General features: G+C 39.4%; 1 protein-coding gene across 3 annotated transcripts in view; it reads left to right on the plus strand.

Moving 5' to 3' along the window:
- Window positions 1-16,062, plus strand: part of LOC125453457 (NADP-dependent malic enzyme, mitochondrial-like) — a 169,222-nt gene that overhangs the window by 108,823 nt on the left and 44,337 nt on the right. For all 3 annotated transcript variants that reach the window (XM_048533090.1, XM_048533093.2, XM_059646564.1), the window contains 2 exons: window positions 1,809-1,912; window positions 9,162-9,271. In XM_048533090.1, the coding sequence (XP_048389047.1) occupies window positions 1,809-1,912; window positions 9,162-9,271 (214 nt within the window). The remainder of the gene's footprint in view (window positions 1-1,808; window positions 1,913-9,161; window positions 9,272-16,062) is intronic.

Here is a 16,062-nt window from a genome sequence, read left to right on the forward strand (position 1 = left end):
GAGCTTTATCAAAAAATGCAACCAGCTGGAAATGGTGGCTGAGTTCTCCCTTTCACTGTCATGTATCTAAACCATGGAAAACCTTACCAACAGCTGCTAAATTTTAATTAGACTCGTCACGTCACAATGACAGTTGTGCATTATGTATCCAAAATTGGATGCATCCATTGTTCACAACTAGCCAACATAAAAATGACAGTAGAGCATACATGACATGATGGGGAAGGGTTTCCCAGTTTTTAATCTTTAACTCCCTAATCTGCTGATCACAAGTTGGTTGACATAGAGATCATTGTTGTGGTTGACAACTTTGTCTCTTTTTCACATTCTTTCCAAGTTATATTAAATCTCTTTGCAAGTTTACAGTTTCATACTTTACAAATTCCTTTACCACCAGGAAGTACCTAATAGTGCAGGACAGTGTGCACCTGTTCTGAATCTTCTTTCACTAAGGCAAACTGCTCCATTATTGCTAATTGAGAAGAGTTCAGGACTATACAAACCAATTACTTATTCACAATTTAGTCACAACAGGAAGACAGAGGTAACAAGGTGTAGAGCTGGATGAATACAGCAGGCCAAGCAGTATCAGAGGATCAGGAAGGCTATGTTTCAGGCCTAGACCCTAGGTTGAGGCCCGAAACGTCAGCCTTCCTGCACCTCTGACGCTGCTTGGCCTGCTGTGTTCATCCAGCTCTACACTTTGTATCTCAGATTCTGCAGCATCTGCAGTTCCTACTGTCTCTGAAACAACAGGAAGACAGGTCCCTTTGATGAAAGGAACATCCATACTGCATGCTCTTTGTTTGCAGGCAGACAAAAATAAATGTTAGATAAAAATCTAGAACACAGTACAGGCCCTTTGTCCCACGACCTATTATCCTACTAAGATCAAACTACCCTGCATAGCCTACATTTTGCTATTCTCCATGTGCTTATCCAAGAGTTGCTTAAAAGTCTCCAAAGTATCTGACTCCCACAACCATTACCACATTTAGTTTAGGAAACTCGGTCGGCATAGACTAGTTGGATGGAAGGGTCGGTTTCCATGCTGTATGACTTTGTGACATATTTAGTTGCTAGTTACAACTTGTAAATTGTTAGTTATTGAAGTTTGATTCTATTTTCCTTCTGTTGTGAAATGTAGTTGATCTCTGTTAACCATATGATCAACTATTTGCAATCAGCAGGAGTTATTTAGAAAGCAGTTTTGAACACTGTAATCATGTATTTTATATACTGCGCAGTAAATTATAGGCTTTTTCATACACTGCCTGCTGGAAATATTTTATGTTGCAAGTTCTCCCAGCCCCTGAAGTAATATGAGACATATCTGAAAACTCGTGCAATTCAATCTGCCTCACCTACTAGTTGTTATATCTCGCGCTACAAAAATGAAAGGCTCTTTAACCAGTAAGACTTACAGAACCCCAACATATGATTGTGTGCCATGTTGAATGTTACATTCATTTTATTAAGCATGGTTATGGTCGGCCTTTTAATACTGTTATACTTTAATTACTGTTATTAAATTATCTTTTTACTTTTCAAGGATGTTGCAGAGACACAAATTGAAATGTCCATTGTCTAATTTATTCAATTGTTGATTTATGTATTATCCAGTAAACAGATGTCAATTTGTTACCGTTTCTGCAAAAAACCTAAATATTGGAAAATGGGTCATTTTATGTACTTGAATTTGATTTCTTTTAAGTATAAAAATACAACTATGAATTAATTACAAAACAATATTTGGAACATAGCAAAATTCAGTAAGCAGAGATTTAAATGTTGCTAATCTTTTCCAGACTCTCCTCAGTGACCCACTTTACATTGGATTGAAACATAAAAGGGTTCGCGGGCAGGCGTATGATGAATTGGTTGATGAGTTCATGCAAGCAGTCACAGACAGGTTGGATGTTATACCCATTCTCTCTCTCTCCCTGCACAAATTAACTGTTATTCCAATAATGACAGCAAACTCCAATTGAATCCATTTTCTATTCCGTATGAATGTGTCAGACATTTGGAGAATCATGTCAGATCACATTTAGATGTACTGTGTAATATCAGAAAATCAAATGGGTTTCTCATTATTCAATATTTGAGACTTTTCATGACAGTGACAAAAAGACTAGGTCATTTTAAAGGTGTAAAGGAAACACTGAACAGCATTAACAGGATGAAGTTTGTTGGATTGGACTTTGCATTATGGAATGAGCAAAATGTTGCTGGAGTGGCTTCTCACAAAAGAAAAAGAGACTAATTTGAACATAGGTTAGATGGGCTTCAGATTGGTTTCACAGGCTGGCGTAACATCGAGGGCCAAAGGGCCTGTACAGTGCTGTTATGTTCTATGTTATCTATGTTATAGGTTAACCGACTTAATTTCGTATGTCTTTACATTTAAAATGTATTTTGCTAATCAGCTGCGCTGACATGGTCACAACATTGAAGAGACCTTAGTCAAAGTCTCAAATTGCATCATGTGTTCTTGTCCTTCCCCATCAAAACAAAACTTCTGTATAGCCTTTGATGTGGTTGACCACATCTGTGCTCATCCCCTTTGTTATATGACTGGTTGAGATTGCCCTCGCTGTGCTTCAGTTCCCATCTACGCTGTGGTAGCCAGAGAATCATCTGTAGTTCCAAAGAAGAGTTAGACTGGACTCAAAACATTGACTCTGTCTGTCTCCACAGATGCTGCCTGATGTGCTGGATTTCTCCAGCACTTTCGTTTTTATTTCAGATCTTCACCAATTTGCAGTCCTTTGCTTTCATCGTAATGGCTTCTCTTAAAACCTCTGCTTTGTTATCTCTATAGACTGTAAAAGTACTTCCTCCAAATCCCTCAACTACATGGTGCCCTTCTGCAATCTCAACCATGAACTAACTAGCAGGATCTGCCTGTGTTTTCATGTATACCTCAATGTGGTCGTTTCTCCTGTTACCATGCCTTTGCTTTATTACCCTGCTTAACTGTTAGCCAGTATTCAACATGCAGACATTTCCATCAATTAAATATAGGGAGGAGTGAATCCATTGTTTCCAGTCCAACCACAAACTCTGTTCCCATGCTATCAACTTTCTCCCTTGTACTGGCTGCTATTTGGGGCTGAACCAGACTGTCAATAATATTGTGTCCTGTGGCCATGAGCTGAGCTTCTGGCCCCATATTCTCTCTGCCATTAAGATAGACTGTTTTCATTTCTGTAATGTCACCTGTTGTCACCCTGCCTCAGTTTATCTGCTGTAATCCTCGCCCTTGCCTTTATCATCTCTAAAGCCAATTATTCCAATGCACCCTGCAGGACTTCTAACCTTACACCCCTTAAGTGTGAACTCAAGCAAAGCTCTTTTTTTTTAACATGATGATTAACAAAAAAAGAAAATCGTATTCACTTGTATATGTGTACATGCTAACTGACCACATATTAGTTTTAAAATTCTCATCCTCATCTTCAAATCTTTCACCATTCCCTATATATGTGATTGTTTGTAGACCCACATTCATTCAAATCTCTGCACCCGTCTAATTTTAGCCTCTTGTGAAAGCCTCTTTTACTTTATTCCACCAGTGACAACCATATATTAAGATTGTTTATTGCCAAATTTCTAGAAGCACCTCCCTAAATCTCTCTGCTCTCCTTGATCACTCCTCTTTTAAACCTCTCCATAAACTTTACTATTTTTATCAAGCATAATGTCTTTATGTGACTTGCTGTTAAATTTTACTTGGTTATGCCCATGTAAGTCTTGTTGTACAACATTAAAATGGTAAATAAAGACAAGAACTTATGATGGAGACTGTTCATCCCCGCTGACTTGCCCTTCTGTGGAAACCTTCATAGTTTGTAAGAACCTGCAAAGAATTACTCGCTGTAGATTGTGGATAATGCACTTAGTCTATATTTTCTGTTTATTTAAGACATTTTTATTCATCGTTTGAGGCATGTTTGAATTCATTTGTGAGGCTGAGATCTTCAATACTTAGCCTGTACCAATGAACAATAGCTATGTGGCCACTAACGTAACTTGCACCTTTAACTGCATTTTTAAAAACAAAATGTTTTTGGCATTTATGTTTTTGTCAACATGCACTAATTCCAGAGAGTGTTTTCAAATACTTGATATTTCGGTAGAGGCTTGTGCCATGCTCTATAAATGAATCTAGATCCATGAAATTATTTCTATGACTGTTTCAGTCTTGGGCATTTTCCTTGTGTTAGTTTCGTCGGTAAGTAAAGCAAAGGTCTGTACAAGGATTGGGAAAAGGCAATGAGAATTTGTGGTAGTGACAGGCCACTGCCCAGTAAAGTGGTGAGGTGTCTATTTTTGGAGGCTAAAAGTTACTAAAGATGTAGCATATATCATGGGTGAAAGATACTAAGCATAATATGAAATAAAATGGAAAGAAGCTGAAAATTATTGTTCTACACATAAAAAACCAAACTGGGTACAAATAAGACAAATACAGTCATCAGAACTGTCAAATACAATTTGTAATCCCCTTGAGAAACTAAAGGAACTCTGAATGAAGCATAACAGGATGGATTGATTATAATGGTTTTTTCTTACTGCAAGTGTATGATTCATTTCCTGGAAAGGGAAAGAATTACTTTTCTTCCTGACCTATGTACTTTCTACAGTTCAAAGGACTTCCATGTGACTTTCTTTTGTGTTCTCTTCCAACATTTCTAGAAGCCATCTGCTAGAAATCTGCAAGAGGAGGAATCTTCAGCAGAAAAGTGCTTGTGCACCTGTGGCCAGTCATTTAGTTGTTAGGTCTATACAAAGGGATACTGATCATTCAGACTTATTCACTGCATTTTCAAATAAATTTAATAAATAATGATTGCGTTGACTACTGTATGAGGTTAAATTTCCACTTTTCTTTAACAAGAAATGCAGGACTTCATTGATTCCGTTGTCAGTACATTTGGTATTGTCTGGTATGATGGGGGCAATGGTGAGAAGGGAGAGATTGGGAACTGGGATGAAGATATGGGGGATATCTGGACCCGGTAGGGGATGGGTTGGCATCAGCACCCTGGAGAAGAACCCAAGGAATGGGGGGGTAGCAGGAAGAAGGCTGGAGATGAGAATTGCTTGGGAATGGGGAAACTCCTTCAATTTCTTCCCCCACTGGTGAAATGAGAATCTTATGGTGAAAGATTAGATAGGTTACCCTTGTACTGCTGGAATTTAGAAACGTAAGAGATGGTGTGGCTAAAATGTATAACATCCCAAGGCATCTTGAAAATGTTCTGGGGAGAAGATGTTTCCACTTATGGTAGAACCTAGAACTAGAACTTAGGATCACTGTTTAAAATATCAGAGGTCACTTATTTTAAGCAGAGATGAGGCCAAATGTTTTCTCTCAGAAGATTGAGTTTGTTTGGAACTCGTTCTGAAAAAGTGGTGGAAGCAGAGTCTTGAATTATTTTCAAGGCAGTTGGATAGAATTGTGGTAAACTGGGGAATGAAAGGTTATCAGGGGTTTATAGTAATGTGGATTTGAAGTTTTAATCAGAGCAGCCATGATCTTTTTCAATAATATAGAAGGCCCAATGGGCCAAGTGACCTGTATGGACAAATGTTACTTCTCCTGCAATCTCAGCAATGTTTGCACTTGGTCTCATAGCTGTGTACTCAGATCTGCAACTTGGTATGTTGTCCATTTCATCAAGGCTCCTTTTTACTGACCATGTTTGCCCCACTAAGTTCAATGCATGTACCTTTCACTTTGCAGCAGTCCGCTTGAGGGTCCCTACCTTGTGACAATGGAAACACCAAGGTTCTTGTACATCACTTCTGCTGTCAGCACCTTCTTTTCTGGTCTAAGAAAGAGATGCTGGGGCATTCTCTGCTGTCCCTTCTCATCCTGACAATTAGTATTCCTTTGATTCTCACACCTATCCTTCTCAGGCTTATGGGTATGATGGTAATTTTGGATTTTTGGACCAGCTCATATCAGCCGTCTGTCTTCCTGTTGCAACTTTTGGATTCTGTATGTGTGTTCTTTCTAATTAAAGAGTGGTTTTTTTCACCATGTTTCCATGAGAATTATTTCTCTAGGGGTCTCCAATGTAATTTCCACCTTATATCTCTTCATCCAGTCATCAAAGTTATTTTTCTTTACCCTCTCAAATTCTATATAAATTGCTCAGGTAGCTTCCAGATATTCTGAAATGTCTATTTCTAAGTCTCAGACCAACCATGTACAAACAGAGACTAGCCTCCTTTTTTCTACCTTATCAACTATCAAAGCTTACTCAAAAAGCAAGAGATAAACCTCATGAGCTCTGCCTGTCAGCCTGCTTTGTGTGAGCAGTATCTAATTTTCTGTTGGCCACCTCATCAGCTTACCTGTCTTTTCAAAAATTTTTAAATGCTTCTATGTTCTTTGCATTAAATGTTGAGAAGGCTTACACCAATTTAAACACCTTCCCACTTGGATTTGATTTGGAATTGTATATTTCCTCATCAGAATGTTTCCTGGAATTGGAGGCATCTTTTTAAGCCAGTATTTCCTCTCTCCTGCCTCTGTTCGGTTTTCTCCTTCCCATTACCCTTCTAATTCCAGCTCCTTAATATTCTATTTTTTTTTTCATTTCTCTTCCTAACATGTTCTTTCCTTTCCTTTGAACTCTGAAGTGCTTCTCTTTCAAGATTATTTTTTATATAATTTTCCTTCCTGTTCAAGTTAAAGCTTTTTCTTTTTATTTTCTTGTTCATGCTGCTTTGTTTGAAATTGAGTTCCTGCTATTTCAGTCAAATGACAAATTAGATTACCTTGTGTATCTTCCAATTTCAGGTGATTTGCAATTATTCCAGCCATGTCTCCTCTCCTAACCACAGCTTTTAATTCTGATGTCAACTTTTCCAACAAAGCAAATAGTTCTAAGCTTGGTAGCTTATTGTACATAATTATGGGAAAAATCTCGTAGCTCCAGAAAGAACTTAGTAACTACCAAAGCTGAGAAAAGTGCACCATCTTTCATTACTCCATGTATTAAATATTTTACCCAGTCTCTGATATGGTTTACCATTCTTGCGAAGATTTATAGCTCGAGTTGTGGATGAGGTTGTTGGTTTGTTCGCCGAGCTGGCTGGTTATCGTACAGAAATTTCATCACCGTGCTAGGCAACATAATCAGTGCAACCTCCGATGAGGTAATGTTGTTCTACTCTGCTTGCTATTTGTATGATCCCATCTGTTAAGTTAAGTTGTGTCATTTCCGGTTCTGTTCTGCTTGGGTTTGTATGTGGGGTCTAATTCCACATGTTTTTAATTGCATTATCGGTTGAAAACCAGGCCTCTAGGAATTCCTGTGTGTGTCTGTGGTTGGCTTGAGCTAAGATGGTCACGTTGTCCCATTTAAATTGATGGCCTTCATTGTCCGAGTGCACTGAGATGAGAGAAAGGTCGTCATGTCATTTTGCTGCTAGCTGGTGTTCATGTATCCTGATGGCTAGTTTCCTTCCAGTCTGGCCAATGTAATTTTTGTTGCAGTCTTTGCAAGGTATTTTGTAAGCTCCGTTGGTCCTGCATGTCACGGGTATGGGGTCTTTGGTCCTTGTGAGTATTTGTCGTAGCATGGCTGTGGGTTTGTGTGCTACCATGATTCCTAGTGGTGACAGGAGTCTCGTTGTCAGTTCTGATATGTTCTTGATATATGGCGGTGTGGCCAGTATTTTGGAGCATACTCTATCCTCTTGGCGTTGACTGTCTAGTAGGTACCTGAGGATGAAGTTGTTGAGATATCTGTCGTTAGCAAAGACTTTGAATAGGTGCTCCTCCTCCTTCCTGCATAATTCTGGTTGCACTGAGTTGTGATTCCTCCCTACCAGGCACACCTGCACACAAACTGGTCAAGGATCTACAACAATGACTAAAACACCTGGTCAACTACCGTATATCAAGAACATATCATAACTGACAACGAGACTCTTGTCACCACTAAACAACACGATGATCTTTCCCTCACCTCAGTGCACTCGGACAAGGAAGGCCATCAATTTAACTGGGACAATGTGACCGTCTTAGCTCAAGCCAACTACAGACACACACGGGAATTCCTATCGCAGGTTATCAACCCGTAATACAATCAAAAACATGTGGAATTAGACCCCATTCAAAATTCCATGCAAAATAGAACCGGAAATGACACAACCTAACACAACAGATCGGATCATAGAAATACCAAGCGGAGTAGAACAACATTGCTTCATCAGAGGCTGCAGTGATTACATTACCAAGTATGGTGACGAAACGTCTGTACGATAACCAGCCAGTTCGGCGAGCAAGCCAATAACTTCTTGGCTAACCATATTCTCTAAACACATGAGAATGAAAAGAACCATCAAAATTATCAATTTATTACAAAACAAATCTTATTCAATGAAGATTCAAGACCTGGTTAATGTACAATTGTAATATGAAAATGTTTATCCCTTTAAATAACCCAACACATAACAAAATAACAGATTTTCTTTGCAGAAATTCACTTTTGGGGGTGATAAAAATCTCTTGACTGATTGTCTTCATTTTTGAAAAGGATAAGGTTTGAGATGTTCAGATGGCTGTGAAAGTGATATTCTGGCACACAAAGGCGGATATCGCTGAGCATGTGCAGTTATCACTGGGGACCTTTGTGGACACAGTTGTTCAGGAAATATCAACAAGCTCTCTCTGAGGTTTTTCATGGCAGAGCAAATGAACCAGACCTCCAGGTAGAATTCTGCAGCCACAATGAGGACCTTTACAGAAACCAGAGATCTAAACAGGCTGGTTACCTACTATGACAAAGAACATCCAAGCAGACACTACAATCTGATGGTGATAAACCTGACCAGAAGGTCTCCAATAAGCAAACAGCTATCACAAAACATTGGCTATTAAGAAATGCATTGTTTAAAAAAAGTATAATCTTCTTTAATTGAATTTTTAAAAAGTCCAAATAACCGTAACTGTTCAAATCCAGAATATTAAATATGAAGCCTTCATAACTATGTACAAATCAGCAACGATAATAAAACTTCGTGTCTTTTCATCCTTAATGTCTGATTCCAGCAAAGGATGTAGTCTTAACAGTTTTTCTATTTAAAATTAGTGTTGTACGTTTAACTTCCTATTCATTTATATCATTGGGTTTTAGGTACGGAATGAACTGTCTTATTCAATTTGAAGATTTTGCAAACTCCAATGCTTTTCGCCTTCTTAACAAATACCGCAACAAATATCTCACTTTTAATGATGACATCCAAGGTAGGTAAAGAAAATACTTGGTACAAGATTCAAAATTTATCATGTTTAGAAATTGGTAGTTAAATAAGTCACTCTTTGGAACGGATAAATTATGATTCTTATTTAACATTTGATATCTGACCAGTATTAGCCATGTACATTATGCTGACGACGCTGTTGTCTTTCCAAACTTCCATCTGTTATAATTGAACTTAATCTTCCACTGCAATCCCTTTAGAACAAAAGCCAAAATGCACTGTTTCCAAAGTTTGCTGTCCTTAAAGGGGAAGATAAACAAGAGGAACAGTTTAAGTGCAATATACCTCCAGTATATGCATAGTGTGTACATGGAGAGAGTGTGCACAGTTGTTGTAGGTGGTTATTAAACATTCTCATCTATATACTTCATTCAGGAGAGAAAACTGTATGGATTTTTTTTAAAGAAAAATGTATTGCTTTAAACCTCGTGCTCGCTCAGTGACACAGATGATTATAAAGAGTTATCTCGTGGAGAAGGAAATGGAAATGTAATTAGATATCTGATATGACATGCCGTATTGTATTTTTTGAAATTTAAACAATAGCAGAATAAAACTGAATCTCTAGAAATGTCCATATACCAATTAATGGATTAGTTTTCTAACAAAAGAAAGAGCGATGGCTACACTTTTTCAGTGAAAGTTGTTAGTGAAAGTAACAAGAAATGCGTGTTAAGTTCCCCTTAATGTAAATTCACTAATTTTTTTACTATAGTCTTAATACTAAAGATGTGTTGATGCATTTATTTAATGTTGTGAATCTTGCTTTTAACATTTCTCACTACAAAGTTTCTGTTCTGTGGTCACCAGTGCACACATCACCTCTTCCTCAGTGCTTCCTAAGTACTCCCTTCCCCCCAGATTCTCACCATCCATTCTCAGTTTTAAAGTCCCAGTGCCATTGGGATCATTGGAAAAATTCAGCTTCTCTTCCCCGTTGGCATGGGCTCCCACCCTGGTTTTCAGCTTGGCTCACGCTCCTACCATTGCCTACTGTTCCTTAGTTCTAAATCTATTCTTCCCCTGCTCTGTTTATCCTCCTATTCTGCACTGAGATTCTGACTTAATTTTGTGGCAGACATTGGTCAGTACAGGTAATCTGGCCTGCTGGTACCTGCACTGACCAACATCGGTGATGAAATGAAGCTTGGTCAGTTTAGAAGTGCAGTATTGTGAGGTTTGTTTCGTGATGGAATACTCCCCAATTGTGTGACCATTTTTGGCTGGGCCAGCCTTTATTGCTCCTCTGTAGTTGCCCTTGACAAGGTAATGGTTAGATACGTTCTTGAATCACTGTAGCCCATTTGGTTGAGAAACACTAATAATGCCCTTAGGCATTATTCCTGGAACTACCTCCCTACTAATGCCCTTAGGCATTAGTAGGGAGGTAGTTCCAGGAATTTTACACAGGAACTTTGAAGGAACGGTGATATATTTCCAAATCAAATTTCCAAAGGTGGTATGGAGGGGAAATTGCAGTTGGTGGTGTTCCCATGTGTCCACTGCCCTTGTTCTTCTAGACAGAAGTGGTTGTGAGTTTGAACAATGCTGTATAAGAAAGAATATGCCTTGGTACGTTTCTGCAATGCATCTTGTAAATGGTACACACTGCTGCTACAGTGCATCAGTGGTGGATAGAGTGGATGTTTTTGGATGTGATGCCAATCAGGTGGCATCCTTGTCCTGGATGGTATCAAGCTTCTTGAGTGTTGTTGGAGCTGCACCCATCCAGGCAAGTGGGGAGTATTCCATCACGGTCCTGACTTGTGCCATGTAGATGGTAGCCAGGCTTTGGGGATTTAGGAAGTGAGTTACTCACTGCAGAATTCCTGGACTGTGACCTGGCCAATGGCAACACCCTGGATGTTGCTGCTGGGGGGAACAGGTTTCAATGGCTACACAACTGAATGTGAAGGGAAGTTGGGTAGATTCTCTTGATGGAGGCGGTCATTGCCTGGCATCTATATGCCCCAAGTGGTAGATATATTGTCCACACCTTGCAGAATTTCGGCATGGACTGCTTTAGTTGTGAGCAGGATGAGTAATTATTTTATAAAATAGTGTAATGTATTTCACTGCATATGGTATTTCTTTCTATTTACTGATTTTCTCTTCAGTATTACAAGATATTTCCGCTTGAAATACACAGAACTGCACATTGTTTTCTTGAAGTAAGTCTATCCACAGGGACCTAATTCTGGCTTTACCAAACATTCCTACAAGCAATAAGCTTCACTTAAAGTCATTCAACTAAAGTCATGATTTTCAGAAACACGGTCACAGTTTTAAATGAGGACTTTCTGAATTCAACTTGTTTCAGTACACTGTTCTGAACTTGACATGAAATTTTGTATGTCTTGAATAATGAGACCTAAAATGAGTGAAGGTAAATATGTTGTTGATTTAAAAACGAGGAAAACAGTTTATTCATGTGATTTAGTATTATTGTGCAGCAGTTAAGAATATTCCACACTGAAATGCTTCAGGTTCGATTGAACCTAAAATAAACTGTAGAAAATATAACAGTCTAGCAACATGTTTAAACAGCTGGAATTGTAATGAGTAGGGTATTTGATTTGAATCAAAAACTGTCATTGAACTGTTTCTTAGCACATGTGTTGGTTGCAGATGCTTTTCTGTAATCAGGTGTCTCCTTTAATTATCCACTGCTATCGGTTTAATATTTTTATGGGATTGAGTTCCAGGACTTCTAGTCATTTCCCAAACATTTTTTGACTGCCCTTAAGAAATCAAAATGAAAACTGTTTTAACAAACATGGCCATCTGTCAACGTATTGCACCTTAATTCAGCTAAGTCTAAGCATGAAACAGATGTAATATAAATTGTGAATCTACACCAAATATGTCATAACTTTTGCTGTTTTATGGAGCATGAACAAACAGTTTTATACTGGTAAGTAAAAAGTTCTCAACCACACCGCTTATGTGACTAAATCCATTATTTTCTTCCCCTTGGTAAAACATCTTGATCTTTTTCTCCAAAAGACCCTGTATGAATGCAAGAGATGGTTGATAATTAAACCTCTGGGAGTCCTTATGTATAAATCACAAAAAGCTAATATTGGCTTTTATTTCAAAGGGAATGTAGTGTAAAAATAGGGAAGTCTTGTTAAGGAAATAACCCTTCTTCCGACAGTACTGAAGAAGGTAATACCCGACACTTTGACTGCTCCTTTCCTGCAGATGCTGCCTGGATTGCTGTATTCTTCCAGCCTCCTATTTGTCTCTCTTGGATTCCAACGTCTGCAGTTTTTTTTGTCTGTAGCATCAGATGCAATACAGAGGAGGCTTACTTGGCTGACCCGAGGTATGAAAGGACTGTCTTATGCAGGGAAGTTGAGTAGGCTAGGCAAGGTGAAGCCTAGAAGAATGAGTGGCAACCTTATTGAAACATACACGATTCTAAGATGGCTTGACAGAGTAGATGTGGAACGGTTGTTTCCCCTTGTGGATACTGTAAGACTAGAGAGGATAATTCCAGAGTAAATGGTGTTACACTTAAGACAGAGATGAGAAGGAATTACTTCTCTGAGGGTAGGGAATCGATAGAATTCTTTACTGGTGAGGACTGTTGAGTCTGGGTCAATAAGTACATTCAGGTCTCAGATATATTTTTAAATCAGCAAGATAATCAATGGGTATGGAAATAGATAGGGAAAGTGGAGTTGAGATCTGATCAGATCAACCATAATCTCACTGAATGGTGACCAGACTTGTGGCCTACTTTGCTTATATGTCTTATGGTCTGATGGTTTGATAAATGAGAACACCACCACTTGCAAGTTCCAACACAAACTACTCTTCATCCTTACTTATATCATGGTTCCTTCAGTGTCACTGTGTCAAACTCCTGGAACTCCATCACAATGGCATTGTGGGTCTACCCACGCTAACTGGAGTGCAGTGGTTCAAGAAGACAGCTCAACACCACCTTCTCAACAGCTGCTGAGACCAGTCAGTAAATGTAGGCTAGCCAATGATGCCCACATTGCATGAATTAATTAAAATAACGTTTATTTATGTAACTTAGTGAAAATCTACTGACCCTTTAAAGATACTGGGGGTCAGCACTAGGTGCACCCTGCAAATTTCCCTCCATGTCCATTATTCTTCCTGTCTGTCTCCTATCTTTGAATGAATTGCCTATCCAAGCCAATAAATTATTTCAAGTTCTAAATGCTGTCAGTTTTGTTCCTTACATTGTAGCTAGTTGAATGTCTTCTGGAAATTCATATAAGTTTTTTTTTCATTCTTTCATGAGATATATGTCACTGGCAAGGCATATATTTGTTATTCATACTTATTATCCTTGTGAAGATAATTGTAAGGGGACGCAATGGCCTAGTGGTATTATCACTGGACTGTTAATCCAGAGACCCAGGTAATGTTCTGGGGTTGCAATCCCACCACAGCAGATGGTGGAACTTGTATTCATTAAATATCTAGAATTAAGAATCTAATGATGACCATTGTCAATTGTTGGGAAAAACTCATCTGGTTCACTAATGTCCTTTACGGAAAGAAACTATCATCCTTATATGGTCTGGCCTACATGTGATTCCAGCCCCTCAGCAGTGTGATTGACTCTTAACTGCCTGGGCAGTTAGGCATGAGCAATAAATGTTGCCTAGCCAGTGACACCTTCATCCTGTGAATGAGTAATGAAAGATTGTGAGCTGTGTTCTTGAACTGCTGCATTCAAACAGATGTATGTGTACCCATAGTGATGAAAGGGAGGGAGTTCCAGGTTTTTAAACCAGCAACAGAGAAGGAACAGTGATAGAGTTTCAAGTTTGGATGATCTGTTGTTTTGAGTTGAACTTGCAGATTATGATGCTCCCACAGCATCTATTTCCCTTGTCCTTCTAAGTGTTGGAGGCCACATGCTTGAAAAGTGTTATTAACAGACCCTTACTGAGTGGTTGCCATCTGTCTTGTGTATGGTGCCTCAACTGCAATGCATAGGTAGTGAGTGTAAGGTGAATGTGCTAGATGAGATGTCAGTCAAGCAGACTGCTTTGGCTGCATAGTGTCAAACCTCTGTTGTTTGAGTTAGAGTACTCTCCACTTGCCTGGATTAATCTATCACAGTTCTGATTTATGTCGTTTTGACAGTTGATAGGTTCTGGGGAGCTGAGAGGTGACCTACTTGCTGCAGAAGTCCAGCCTCTACCCTGTTGTTGTAACAAAAGTATTTATATGATTGATCGGTTAAGGTTATGGTCAGTGTCAACCCCCAGAATGTTGATATTGAGTGGAGATGGTTGGAATCTTTCTTCTTGGTAATGGTCATGACCCAACACTTTGTACGGTGTGAATGGTACCTGTCATTTATCAACCCAAGGCTAAGTATCATCTTTGATTTACTGCATGTGCACTGCTTCAGTATCTGAGGAGTTGCAAAGATACTAATAAGCCTTGCCTCATTATCAGTGAACATCCCACTTCTTACGTTATGTTAGAGGAAGGTCATTTATAAAGCATCTGACGATGGTTGGCCCTAGAACACTAGAAACAACCTATTCTTCCAGGTTAGTTGTCCCTTTAAAGGTTCAGCTAAGGGTGTTATGAATGACTTACCTATTATAGAAGCACAGTGGTTTTGGTTTCTTGTTTCAGTTTATTTATCCAAGTGCTCAATCACTGTTCATAATCACAGATTCCAGTAAGTTACTGATAACTAATGTTAGACTGATAATGTCTAATGACGAAGAATGTTCTTTTTTATTTTTCTTGCCCCTTAAATATTAGAAAGTCATTGGCACTCTACCAATTCAAGGGGTCAAATGCTGAATCAAGAGAGTTTTGGAAGATCATGACTGAAACATTGGGTTCTAACCAGAGTGAGCCTCTATTTTGTGATCATTTGCATTCTACAACACTGTAAACATGCATCTTTGATAACTAAGTGACCTATTAGAACTCTTATCATGTGTAATTAGATACATCCTACAAAGTCAATAAATCTTAAATGATAAAATAAGTTTCTGTAGGGCATTTGGGCTTTGAAACTGAGTTCCCACTCAATTTCTTATTTAAACAGGGTTCAAGTTTCCTGCCCCAGTAATCAGTGGGGGGAGGGGACGAACTGGGCTGATTTTGGGATGCGGTGGGGGAAGGGGAGATTTTGAAGCTGGTGAAGTCCACATTGATACCATTGGGCTGCAGGGTTCCCAAGCGGAATATGAGTTGCTGTTGCTGCAACCTTCGGGTGGCATCATTGTGGCACTGCAGGAGGCCCATGATGGACATGTCATCTAAAGAATGGGAGGGGGAGTGGAAATGGTTTGCGACTGGGAGGTGCAGTTGTTTATTGCGAACCGAGCGGAGGTGTTCTGAAGCGGTCCCCAAGCCTCCGCTTGGTTCCCCAATGTACAGGAAGCCGCACCGGGTACAGTGGATGCAGTATACCACATTGGCAGATGTGCAGGTGAACCTCTGCTTAATGTGGAAAGTCATCTTGGGGCCTGGGATAGGGGTGAGGGAGGAGGTGTGGGGGCAAGTGTAGCATTTCCTGCGGTTGCAGGGAAAGGTGCCCTCCAACCCCACCACACCCGGTACCTTCCCCTGCAACCGTCTCTGCCTCCCTAACCTGTTCTTCCTCTCACCCATCCCTTCCTCCCACCCCAAGCCGCACCTCCATCTCCTACCTACTAACCTCATCCCACCTCCTTGACCTGTCCGTCTTCCCTGGACTGACCTATCCCCTCCCTACCTCCCCACCTATCTTCTTTTCTCTCCATCTTCGGTCTG

Source organism: Stegostoma tigrinum, chromosome 6 (genome assembly GCF_030684315.1).
Source record: "Stegostoma tigrinum isolate sSteTig4 chromosome 6, sSteTig4.hap1, whole genome shotgun sequence".
NCBI lineage: Eukaryota > Metazoa > Chordata > Chondrichthyes > Orectolobiformes > Stegostomatidae > Stegostoma > Stegostoma tigrinum.